The sequence below is a fragment of the Macrobrachium nipponense genome, chromosome 1, assembly GCF_015104395.2.
Source record: "Macrobrachium nipponense isolate FS-2020 chromosome 1, ASM1510439v2, whole genome shotgun sequence".
Lineage (NCBI taxonomy): Eukaryota > Metazoa > Arthropoda > Malacostraca > Decapoda > Palaemonidae > Macrobrachium > Macrobrachium nipponense.
In genome coordinates, this window is record NC_087200.1 from 90504743 (window position 1) to 90517272 (window position 12530).

At 45.4% G+C, this 12530-nt stretch overlaps 1 protein-coding gene across 1 annotated transcript in view; it reads left to right on the forward strand.

Moving 5' to 3' along the window:
- The window catches only part of LOC135218854 (uncharacterized), a 473700-nt gene that overhangs the window by 394909 nt on the left and 66261 nt on the right, over positions 1-12530 (forward strand). The window contains exon 10 of the mRNA XM_064255302.1: positions 11375-11564. Within this exon, the coding sequence (XP_064111372.1) occupies positions 11375-11564 (190 nt within the window). The remainder of the gene's footprint in view (positions 1-11374; positions 11565-12530) is intronic.

Genomic DNA, 12530 nt, shown 5'->3' on the forward strand with positions numbered 1-12530 from the left:
CGGATGCAAATGACGATGTCAAAGTGCTCCTTCCAAAATTCACGCAAGGTGAGGTTTGTGGTATTGGTGATGTCGAAACATCTTTTGAAAAGATGTCTCGTGTACAGCTTCTTAAAGTTCGCTATCACTTGCTGGTCCATGGGCTGGAGGAGAGGGGTGGTGTTGGGCGAAAGAAAAAGAATCTTAACAAAGGAATACTCCGCTAGGATATCTTCCTCGAGGCCAGGAGGGTGGGGAGGGGCATTGTCCAACACCAGCAGACATTTCAGGGGGAGGCGCTTCCCTTGCAAAAAACTCTTCACAGTCGGGCCGAAACACAGATTTACCCACTCGGTGAACAAAAGCCTCGTTACCCAGGCTTTTGCATTAGCCCTCCACATCACTGGAAGCTTCTCCTTCAACACTTTGTGGGCCTTGAAGGCTCGAGGAGTCTCGGAGTGATACACCAGTAGGGGCTTCACCTTGCAATCCCCACTGGCGTTCGAACAAAGTGCGAGCATAAGCCTGTCTTTCATAGGCTTATGCCCGGGTAGCTTCTTCTCTTCCTCCGTGATGTATGTCCGACGAGGCATTTTTTTCCAAAAAAGGCCAGTCTCATCACAGTTGAAGACTTGCTGAGAACTGTAGCCTTCCTTGGTCATCATCTCGTCGAAACGTCTTTTTAAAGGCTTCGGCCCGCTTTCGTGTCCGAGCTGGCAGCCTCCCCATGACGCACCACCGAATGAATTCTAGTCCGTTTACGGAATTTCTCGAACCAGCCATGCGAAGCCTTCAACTCTGGGGTTGGCGTTGAAGTCCCTTCCCCTCCGTCGTCTTCCGCCTGCGCAATCAAATAGCCGAAAATAGCACTGGCCTTGTGAGTGATTGCCGTCTCCGTTACTGTATCGCCAGCGATTTCTTTGTCTTTTATCCAGACGAGGAGCAGCTGTTCCATCTCGTCGTGCACATGGCTCCTCTTGCTGGACAAAATAGTGATGCTCTTCGACAGTGTAGTTGCTTTGATGGCATCCCTCTGTTTAAGGATGGTGCCTATTGTCGACGGATTACGGCCGTATTCCTTTGAGATCACACTCAATCGCATACCAGCTTCGTACTTCTTTATGATCTCCATCTTTGTCTCCAAAGACAGCATGCGCTTCTTTCCGTGAATTTCAACTTTCTTGGGACCCATGACTACGTTAATCTTGTACGTTAATTTATGTAAAGTTACACAATAGTCTTCGCACAACACGATAATATGTACTGCAACGAAATCACTAACGAATTTACGTTACTAAACGAAATCGTTGGACCAAACGAATGCCGATTGCGTACGGTAAAGTTTCGGGTGCGGAGTGGCCGAGCTAAGGGACGCCAGCGCGTACGTATAAGATGCATGATGGGAGGGATGCTGTCAATCAGAGAGAAGGATCACATGGCTTGGCTAGCATCAGGAACCAATGGGAGAGCAGGAGGATGGTGGCGAGTCTACTATCAAACTAAAATGGCGGCGTACGGCGCGAGTTTCAAAATTGTTATGGGGCGAATCTCGGACTTTCAGAAACCTTTCGTATCTTGAAAACTTTTCGTATGTAGAGCAGTAAAATTTTTCGTGTTAGCTTTCGTATCTCGAGTTTTTCGTAAGTTGAGCCTTTCGTATCTCGAGGTACTACTGTATATTATATAAATATAATTTTCTAGACTTCATAGATGGAAGATTTCCTGTATTATTGGTGTAAGGCAGGAGAGTTTAAGAATTTAAATGATTCATAAATTAAAAAAGGAAATTAAAGTGCCTCTGAAATGAAAACTAGTAAGTGGTATATTTACACACATTTTGATCCTCCAGATACCAACCATTTAGTGGCTATTGTAGCTGGGGATTTTTTTAAATCAATCCAATAACAACAGAATTGGTACTCGAGCTGTTTTAGATTGCCAATAGACTGGCAGAATTTTCTAAACTTTGCCATCGAAGCTCATTGAAATTTCTGCAGCGATATACAACTTTGTTATATGTTATTATATTTACACAAAAGAATAATCAAACTGCCCTTTCATGCTTTAACATGGACTATATGTTATGCGTAGCTTCCACATGTGGACAGAAAAAAGGGATTTTGACGAAGGAAAAATCTATTTCTGGACGAGGGGCCTGTGTCGCCCAGTGAAATAGGTTCCTTTGATATTATTTCTAGGTATAAATATTGCTATTCATACCAGAGAAAAAGAGAAACGTTAGTGCCAAGGTAAATGGCTTGCTCACCTTTTAATAAAAGGTGTCGGTATATATAAAGAGTGAGAGGAAACCACTATCAGAGGTACCCTGCCATTTAGCTTCTTCCTCCACCAAAACCCCAACTACAGAGGAGCCGAACTATAGCACCGCTACCCTCTACTACTACAGTAGCGCCTCTGACGTCATTCCTGAAGATAGACCAAGCTGGGTTCAGCCAGGGTGAGGAATATTAAATACAGGGGTGGGATTTTCACTGGGCGACAACAGGCCCCTCACCCAGAAAATAGTATTTTTCCTTCGGTCAAAATCCCCTGTTTTTCTGGGCTCAGCCTGTGTCGATCCGTGAAATAGTGCCAGAGAATTAGCTCCACCAAGCTTGGAAGAAAGTACAAAACACTGAAATTAGCAGGTAAAATAAACACCAGTAAAGTTAATTAGTGTAATGTACAACATAAAAGTACAAAATTATTTACAAGGTGAAAGGTAAAGTATAATTTACCATCTTAAAACTACTTAGCTCAAAAAACTTAAAGGTACTTAATAGTAAAACATAAGATACAGAAACAATCAAGTTGACAATCATACAAATAAGCGAGGGAACTGAGCCCTAACGCAAGCATCAATGTAAGAACAACTACATCCAAGGCAATATGTACACTAGAGGCAAACTAGCTAAGCAAGGGTGCAAGTGAGGCAGGCAGAAGGGAAGGCTACAGTGAAAGATTAATAAGTATATTAAGCAGTGTCAGGGGAAACTGTGTTTCCACCTGCCACTGCTGAAAATTTAAGGGCCTCCAAAGACTTTAAGTAGTGGCGTTTAAAGATTGTCGGAGATTTCCAGCCTGTGTATTTCTTAAGATCGTCAAAATTCATATGTTGAAAATAATTGATAGATGTGGCAACTGCCCTAACATCATGAGCCCGTGGGAAAGATTCCGGGTTGGCTTGTTTAATAAAGTACAAAATTTGTTGCCTGATGCCTTTTAAGGAAATCGTACCACCATTCTCCCTGATGAATAAGGGACCTGAAGACTTTAAGGTTGTTTTTCTACTCAAGTAAAGCACTTAAGGAGTTGACCAGACATAGGGACTTGTCCTGGGGAGTGGTAGATGTTCCATGGGGTCCACCTTTCTTGTGGGTCCTCATTTTTGGCCAAAAATTGACGATCTGGAGAGAGAAGTACTTCTCCTGAGGGGAGGAATTCAATGTTACCTGATTCTCTTGAAAGAGCCGACAGTTCTGAAATTCTTGCTCCTGATGCTAAACTTAATAAAAATAAAGTTTTTCTCAGGAGGGTTATATAATCACATGATTCATTATGTATTTCTGAGGCCAACTTAAGCAACGTCATTCAAGAACCAAGAAACTGACTTAGGTCTCGGTGGGTCTAAGTCTAGCACAAGCTGTTTTGGTATAGAGGAAAAGTAAGAATCTGTAGGATCTATACCAAAACCAAACTGGAAGGTCTTTATAAGAGCTGATTTGGTAGTGGTAGTTGTGCTTGCTGCAAGACCTTTCTCGAACAAAGTTCTGAAGAAGGAAATGGCCAAATTTGTGGTCATTATTTGTGTATTTGAGCCTTTAAGAAACATAGCTAGTTTCTTAACGGCCGAGTCATATTGACGTAAGGTAGATTCCCTTTTATTTGATTCCAGAAATGCAATATTTTGGGGATCGATGTTAGCGTTCCTGTGAGCTGCAAACTTCAAGAAATCCATAAAAGTTAGGGCTTTCTGAATCCTTGAAGAAGCGGACACAGTCCGTGTTTGCACTAGCTGGGTTAGTTTGGGGATTGGGTAATCCGTAGGGCCCGGAGTCCATAATTCTAGGAGCAGTGGGAACCAATTGCTTTTGGGCTAATTGGGAGCTACTAGAGCCACCCGGCCCTTGAACGATCTTAGTTTGTTCAGGACTTTCAGAAGAAGATTCACCGGAGGAAACAGGTAGATCTTCCACGCATTCCAATCTATGGCCATAGCGTCCGTGGCATAAGCCAGAGGGTCCAGGTTGGGTGCCACATAGCAAGGGTGTCTGTGATTTGACTCCGTGGCAAAGAGATCTACCTGAAGCCCCGGGATTTTCTGACAGATCCATTTGAATGACTCCTTGTCTAGGGTCCACTCCGATTCTAGTGGGGCAGAGCGTGACAGAGCATCTGCTACCATGTTTCCTTACCCTGCGAAGTGGGTGGCTGACAAGTGCCAATTGTGCTTGTCTGCCAGAGAAAATATGGCTATCAGGACATGATTCAGGTGACTTGATTTGGATCCGCCCCTGTTTATGCAGTGAACTACCACTGCACTGTCTAGGACCAGTGTGACATGCGATTTCTTGTGTGGCCGGAGCCTTTTCAGAGTAAGAAACACTGCCATGGCTTCCAGTACATTGATATGTAGCTGGCGGAATGGTAGGGACCAGGTTCCCTGGACCTTTTTGTACTGCGAGTACCCTCCCCATCCGCTTAGGGACGTGTCCGTGTGGATCACTAGAGACGGGGGAGGGGGGGGGGGGGGGCGGAATTGAATTGGGGGTAATGCCTTTGATAGGTTCTTTACTTCCATCCATGGACAGAGTCGTTTCCGCAAGATCCTTCAGTCTGGCTTTCAGAAGAATGTCTGTGACAGAGGCAAATTGGAGTGAGCCTAAGATTCTTTCTTGGTTCCTCCGGGAAGTTTGGCGTTGTTTGAGAAATTGCCTTGTAGACTTGGCTGTTTCTTTCCTTTTCAACGGCGGGATTGACAGAGTATGTGAATCCAAGTCCCATTGCAAGCCTAACCACTGGAACCGAGATTCCTTTGTTAGTCTGGACTTGGTTTTGTTTATTTGGAACCCTAGATGTTCCAGAAATTTGATTACTTTGACCGTTGCCTTTTGGCATTCTTTGGGGGACTTTGCCCATATGAGCCAATCGTCCAGATACGCTACTAGCATTATTCCTTGAGACCTCAACTCTTGGACGACTGCTTCCGCCAGTTTCGTAAATATTCTGGGGGCGATGTTGAGCCCGAAAGGCATTACCGTGAAAGAATAAGCTTTGTTTCCTAGCTTGAAGCCTAGGAACGGGCGGAAGTGTCTGGCTATTGGAACAGGATAATAGGCATCTGTAAGATCTATAGAGGTTGTGACGGCCCCACGGGGAAGTAAGGTCCCTCACCTGCAAAACGGTCAGCATTCTGAACTTGTCGCAAGGAATGAATAAGTTTAGGTGTGACAAGTCCAGGATGATTCTTCGCTTTCCTGAGCTTTCTTTGGCACGCTGAACAAGCATCCTTGAAAATTTTAAGTTCTTGACCTTGATATTACTCCTTTGAGAAGAAGATCTTGGGTATACTCTATCAATTCCGCTGTCGGTTTTTGGTAGAAATTGTTGGGTGGAGGAGGACCTTCTGTCCAACTCCAACCCAAACCTTTGGTCACTATACTTTGAGCCCAAGGACTGAACCCCCACCGTTGGCGGAAGAGGTACAGCCTCCCTCCTACCTTGGGACTCTCAATGTTGGTTTGCGGAGGGGCGACCTCCCCGTGCTCCCCGAAAACCTCTGCCCCTGCTGGTGGCCCTGCCGGATCCTCGTTGTCGAGAGGCACCCCTGGCACGGCTGCCTCTGGCAAACCTATTAAATGGCTGAAAGGCCTGGGCCTCGAAAGCTGAGTTATAGGCTGGCGAGACAGCAAAGGAGGTTGATGGCTGGGGCTGTTGGGATGGCTGAGTTAAAAGCACATACTGCTGTTGAGGGTGTGCTTTCGAAGAGGAGTGCTGTGGTACCTGGGGTACCTGCACCGCCTGGACCAGAGCCTGTTGTGAAGCCTGGAAGGACTAGAACTTCCTAGGCTTCTTCTTCAACCTGGGGTTGGTTCCAGAGGATTCCGGCTTACGCTTGGTCACCAGACCCCACCTGACCTTCAGGCTCTGGTTGACCTTAGAGGCCTCATGCAGCACCTCTGCCACTACCGGAGCAGGGAAGAGGTCTGTCCCCCAAATGGAGGAAGCGATCAGCCTGTTAGGCTCGTGGCGGATGGTGGCCTCCGCCAGAACATGCTTCCTGCAGTTCCTCCTCGAAGCTGAGGCTTAGGCTCATCCTTCAGAGCTGCCTGGTATGTAGCTTCCACTACCTTATAGGTAAGTGGGAGGGAGTGCCTTCCACCGTGGTAAAAATGGTGAAAGGGCTTTTGAAGGCGGTGAGGCGAGTGTTTTCACACTCCCACTCATCTAGACTTCTCGGCCATGCCTGCTGCGCCTGTTCCCGAGGGAGGATGACAGTCTCCTTCTGGACTTTATCCTCTCGCATCATGGCTGTGTCAGTTAACTGGACGTAGCCCATGAATGGATGTTGAAGGTTCTTGGGATGAAACTCGAAGTCTTCCAACCTCCGAGTTCCAATACCTTCAATAGACAGCATACCGTTCACGAACGGAGCGTATGCCGCAATCCTCCAAGGGTTGTTCGGCTTGAAGTCCGGGAGTCTTGACGAGTCCGGCATGACGGTAGGCAATGCTACCTGACCGGACTAAGAGTGGCCTGCCGCGATCGAGTCCCTAATGCCCGTCATAGCATTCTCCTGGGCAGAGATCCTCTCCATCAGGGATTGGATAGACTGACCCGAGGCCTCGACCGAGCTTGAAAGCTGGGAGAACATCTCCTGAAACCTAGTGATGACTAGGTTCCCTACGACATCTCCCACCCTCTCCAGGATATTGGAGGAGAAAGCATCGGGGTCGAAGGAGGAAGACTGGGCCTTCTCCGTCCGAGACCTATGCTTAGGGGACCGCAACGCAGAAGAAGACGCACCTTTAGCTTTATCCTCCCCGGGATGGTGAGCCGGGGACTTCTGGATAGAGGAATGAGCTGACTTCTTTGGCAGCGACTTCGGTTTAGGCTTAAAGTCCGTAGAGGACTTGACCTTGGGGATCACGGAAGAAGTTTTGGGTCGTACCAACCTCTGCTTCTCCGTGAAGCCCCGGAAAGAAGTAGATGTGGAAGGGATAGGAGAAGGAGAAGGAGAAGGACTCAAGGAAAGCCCTTGAGCCCCTACATGACCTGCCTCAAGTACACCCTTACCTTCGCCCATGACATCTACAGTCATGGGCTCCAAGTCAAGATTGAGAGCTGCCACGTCCTCCGTCAGGTCCCCTTCCACCGGGAGCGAAACCATAGCTTGGATTCCGGCGATGAGAGGAGCGGCAACTTGGGGATCCACGACCGAACCTCTCTTCGCGCCAGGGAAGACTAGGTCCGCCATGTCCTGGGCCAAGATGTACGGGCGGCCTTTGGGAGAATTCCTCCCGAAACCCCCGACCCAGGCCTTCAAGTTGGCTAGAGCTGCGGCCCTCTTCACTTCCATGCCCTGTAAGAAGGGTTAGAGTTAGCAATAGAGACAAGACGACTGGAGTATATGAATCAAAACAATTCAATTTGTAAATATGCACGTAAGTGAATATAATGAGCGAACGAATGGACTGAATACCATTGACGGCGGAGACTTACTTCGGTGGAGGCTTAGCAGGTGAGACAGTTCTCATGGTGCCACACCAAGTAGCTGTCTACCCGTACGGCGCACCCGGCGTGGGAGCGGCAGACTTCATGCCCACAGGGATCCTGCAGGACGGCACTACAGCCGGGCTCCTGGCAACAGATGACCTGTAAGTCAAAGGATACATGAGTATCATTGACAACTAACAAGGGACTATATGTATGTATGCAGTCACAAATGTAAAATATAATGGTTTAAAGCGCCGGAGTGGTTCCGGAGAACCAGACCAGTAATACCGGTATGTGCAACTAAATCAAGGTAACTGCCGCACTGCCATGCATAGCTCCGTGTTACTTAAGAGGGGGAGAGACTACTACTATGAGATTCAGGGCCTCTGTAACACAGTTTTTTTGCAATAACTTTCTATCTATGCATTTCATAAATATAACGCTTATTCAGAATACATATTATATCAACACAAATTTTGAGTGTATTCTTTACTACGTAGGTTGAATAAATTTGGTACTTATACGTAATGTAAAAGTGACTTTTTTTGAAGACGGGCCAACTTACTCAGAGAAAAGGTTTCGGACGCACTCGTTACGTAACTTATGACAGCATTTCTTTCCTTTGTATGAACTCTGGAACCTCTCCACTGATAATTGTCATAATGAACAAACCAACAAAATATGTTAATAAATACAAAAACACTTCGATTATTAGTCTAACTCCCAAAATAAGTTTCCAAAGAAATTACAGTCTACTTTATAGGTCACAATCAGATTGACAAGATGTAGGGAATAGTTGGTAATTATCAAAAACATAGTAGACTAGCTTGATTTGATAACTGCTATATCCAATGTCAAGCAATTTTTATTTATTAGCTATCTACCTATTTACTGGAAAAAAAATAGCCGGTACCAGTATTTTGGCTTTAAAAACCGTTCACCAATAATTATCGTTAGAATGATGAACTTCATGAGGCTCCATCCACTTTGGCCTCTTATAATTCAGGATAACACTGAAGGCTACCATGGGCATTGTTGGATTAGAAAATTTAAACTTCTGGCTATAAAACTAATTTCTCGAGTAATTGTAAGAAGTGCTAAATGATCCTCAAGGATCCCAGCAGTTGGCCTAAACGTTTAATTCATGTATATTACTGCTATACTGTTGCGGCACTACTGCTACAGTAGTATTACTACACTAGCACTGATACCCCACCTACATCTATGTATCGTTCCGCCATTCATAAAGACTTTGGGTTTCAGAGCCGATGGAGTTTCTGTCTGGTGGATGGGGGGGGGCAACATTTAGTCAAAAGGTGTTTGTTTACTTTGCTTACGTAATGATGTTTTTCGACTCTTTGGCCGTAATCATTGGCCATGCGTCGGCTAGATCATTTTTACTCTATAAAAATTAAAACTATCGGGTTGAGGTTATTGATAATGCTGACAAAATTTGTGTGTGGTTGTAAAAATATACATATGTCAACTTTCAGCTACAGCCGATGCTTTGACAAGGAGCAAAGTCCAAAAAACCGTGTTACAGAGACCCTGAATCTCATAGTAGGTCAACTCCGCCGTGGGGCCGGAGTAAGGTGTCGGAACAACTAAAGGCATACCCGTGCCACAAGCAACTGCAAGAGCGGTAGCGAGACAGTGAAACAGAAACCTATAGAGTGACATTCCAGACATGTACAAGCTAGGTTGTGTGTAAATGCTATATAGAATAATGGAATACCAACTGTACACATGTACGGTGGATGACACCCTGAGGCGAGGCTATGACTAAAACATTCTCAAGTCAGGTCTGGTGTTGGCCGGAGCTGAAACCGCCAGAGCGGAGAGGATGGTGAGTACTTAGGGTGGTTGGTTGGGGGGGGGGGGGGGAGAGAGAGAGATGGCCCCGCCTCCCCTGCCTGGTGACTCACCGTTAGTACGGTGAAAGGGAGGGAGGGGGAGGGTCCCCAAGCCCCGAGCAAAGCGACTGAGTACGGCAGGCCCGAGCGCTGAGTGTATCCACCCCCACCTACCTCCGAGAGTCACACCCCCTCTCATGCGGACTCGGATAGCTAGCTGCGTAGCGATGCGAGTCATCACTCCACCGAGGTGGGTGGGCATGGCCAAAAAATGGGTGGAGGGGGAGAGGAGGGAGGGGGGGAGGAGGTCAGCAACGGGGTGGCTCGTTACGTGATCAACTGGGAACCTTCCCAGCCGGGTGAACAGACACGTGGTGTGGGGGGCCAATCGGCCATGTAAGTCGCACATAGCACACAACAATAAATAACCATAGAAACATACATATAAATATAAAAATAAATAAATATAAGCTAGACTAACACGGGGGAGAAAATAATAATAACAGCGTAAGATAAGGATGTCCAGGAGGGGTAGGCTAATCGCAAGTTTGACAACTCGGGTATGCTGTACCAAATTATGGGGGCAGGAGACTAGGAGCCAGGACATAAAACGAAGGGACCAGGTCCTAACGTAAGGGAGAGACTCCTAACGAATCGGGATCTGACTAGGCTAGGCTATGATCTGAAACATGCGGTCGGAGTGAGGGGGTCCCCGTGAAAGTAGACTGAATAAAATTCAAGCTAACTGCATGAATATCACAATAAAAATGTACTGCTAAAGGTAACTCTGATGGTATGGGAGACCAAAAGAGTGCGGGAGCCGCCATGCGGTCCGGGAGAGAGAAGTCTGCGTGGGAACCATGAAGCTCACGCTACCTTATCTCCTCCTAAACACAATAAAATGCGAGAGATCTGCATAATTGAGATCATAAAACCATAACAGCAGTACTTAACTTGGATGCAGTAGCTTGATCCATCATAAAGAGATAATCCAAAATACGTCAGCGCAAAAACACAGCACAAAACAAAGACGCGTGTGATGGCGGTGACGCTATCAAAAGGAATGACATCAGAGGCGCTCACTGTAGTAGTAGAGGGTAGCGGGGCTTATAGTTCAGCTCCTCTGTAGTTGGGGTTTTGGTGGAGGAAGAAGCTAAATGGCAGGGTACCTCTGGTAGTGGTTTCCACTCGCTCTTTATATATACCGACACCTTTTATTAAAAGGTGAGCGAGCCATTTACCTTGGCTCTAATGTTTCTCTTTTTCTCTGGTATGAATAGCAATATTTATACCTAGAAATAGTATCAAAGGAACCTATTTCATGGAGCGACACAGGCTGAGCCCAGAAATAACTTTTTTTGTGGAAGGAAATATTTGTCCTAAGTAATTATACAGAATCAGTTCAAAACACTGTTGGAGAAGCCCTCCATAAACTAAACTTGCGTCAGTATCTTTAGTTTCTCAAGGTTATCAAAGCCAGAGACATAAATTCATTATTTGTTATCCATCTAATGATTCATCTTCCTTATCATTGTAGAAGTCCTTATAAAAGGTAAAACTGTTGCTCATTAAGGTTTCACACAAATCAAAAGCTCTCTTATCTTCATTTTACTGTCCATAGGTACCTTATACTTACTGGGTACCTTTCATCCACAAATTAATTTTTTCTCACCAGTATTCCATTTTGAATGTGTTATCAGAAATTTGCATAGCAGATTGACCAAAGACATTAACTTTTATTGTAAATATTATTTTGATTTCAGAATTGTAATGTTAGGTGTGATGATAAAGTACATGGTATTTAATTTTTTGCATACTTTTAACAGGAAAGCACTTTCCATCATGAGTCGGTCTCACAGTTGTAAAGGGCAAGTATACAAAAAGGATGACCTGGCCAAAATGTTGTTTTTCTCAGACCATTTTATTATGAAGAAAGCCTGTGAGCATTATGGGATTGAAGTAACAGAATCTGGTGTTGTCTTTAGCAAAGCCTCTTTTAAAGTAGATGCTCCACTGGTGAGTATTAAACCATAATGAGTTCCCTTTACTATTCCTTTGTACGGTGTACTTTTTGCTTAACTCTTGTTATGCCTACGTCTTCATCTGTCCCCTTTTTCTATGATGTTATAGAGCTTTTAATAGATTTTTAGCCTACTACTATTATAACTATAACAGCACAGAGTGACCTCTTGAGTTCCAGTGCTTGGCCCTAGGCCTAAACCTCATATAAATAACTTACCAAGCAATTACATAGCTATTAGTTTCTAACTATCACGGCTGCTTAAATTTTAAGATTCATAGTTGTGCTCTATTGTTTTGATGTAGGTAACTAGAACCTGCCCACTTAGCAAAAGAATGGGTACAACACAGCTGAAGAGCGCAATTTATTTCTGCCGGTTTACGACTGAACATCAGTTTGGTTGTTGACTATTCATTGGGGGGATGGGGAGGTTCGATCCCTATCCCCTTGAATACTGGGAGTCCATTCTCCTCCAGCCTATGGGCCAGGACGTGATTCGTGATTTCAAGGCACTCTACACCGGGAACTCCCTCCAACACCTAATTGTTGCAATGGACTGTGACAGTGAATTTTCGCTGAAGGAATATTGATGTAAATTCACAATTGCCACGTTGTCTGTCTGTCATTGACTGGTCGCTGAAGCACATGAAGAAGCATACCTTGAATGCATGCGGGAGTAAGTTGTGGCCAGATTGTGTGCATAATAATTATTAGGGTTTCTTTGCGGAAGAAATACAAAGTTCGGCCATCAATAAGGCGGTCCAGTTAGTGAGGATCCTTGGTGGTGAAGGCTTTGACGACATCACTGAGGATGAAGTTGGCACCCTCATTGATACCCACTCTGACCCCCCTGACTGACCAGGACTTGGAAGAACTGATGAAGTCTGCCAGCATAGAAGATGATTCACCAAGTTCAGGGAAGGAGCAGGATTAGGAGGAGGCAGGCCTGGCTTTGGAATGCC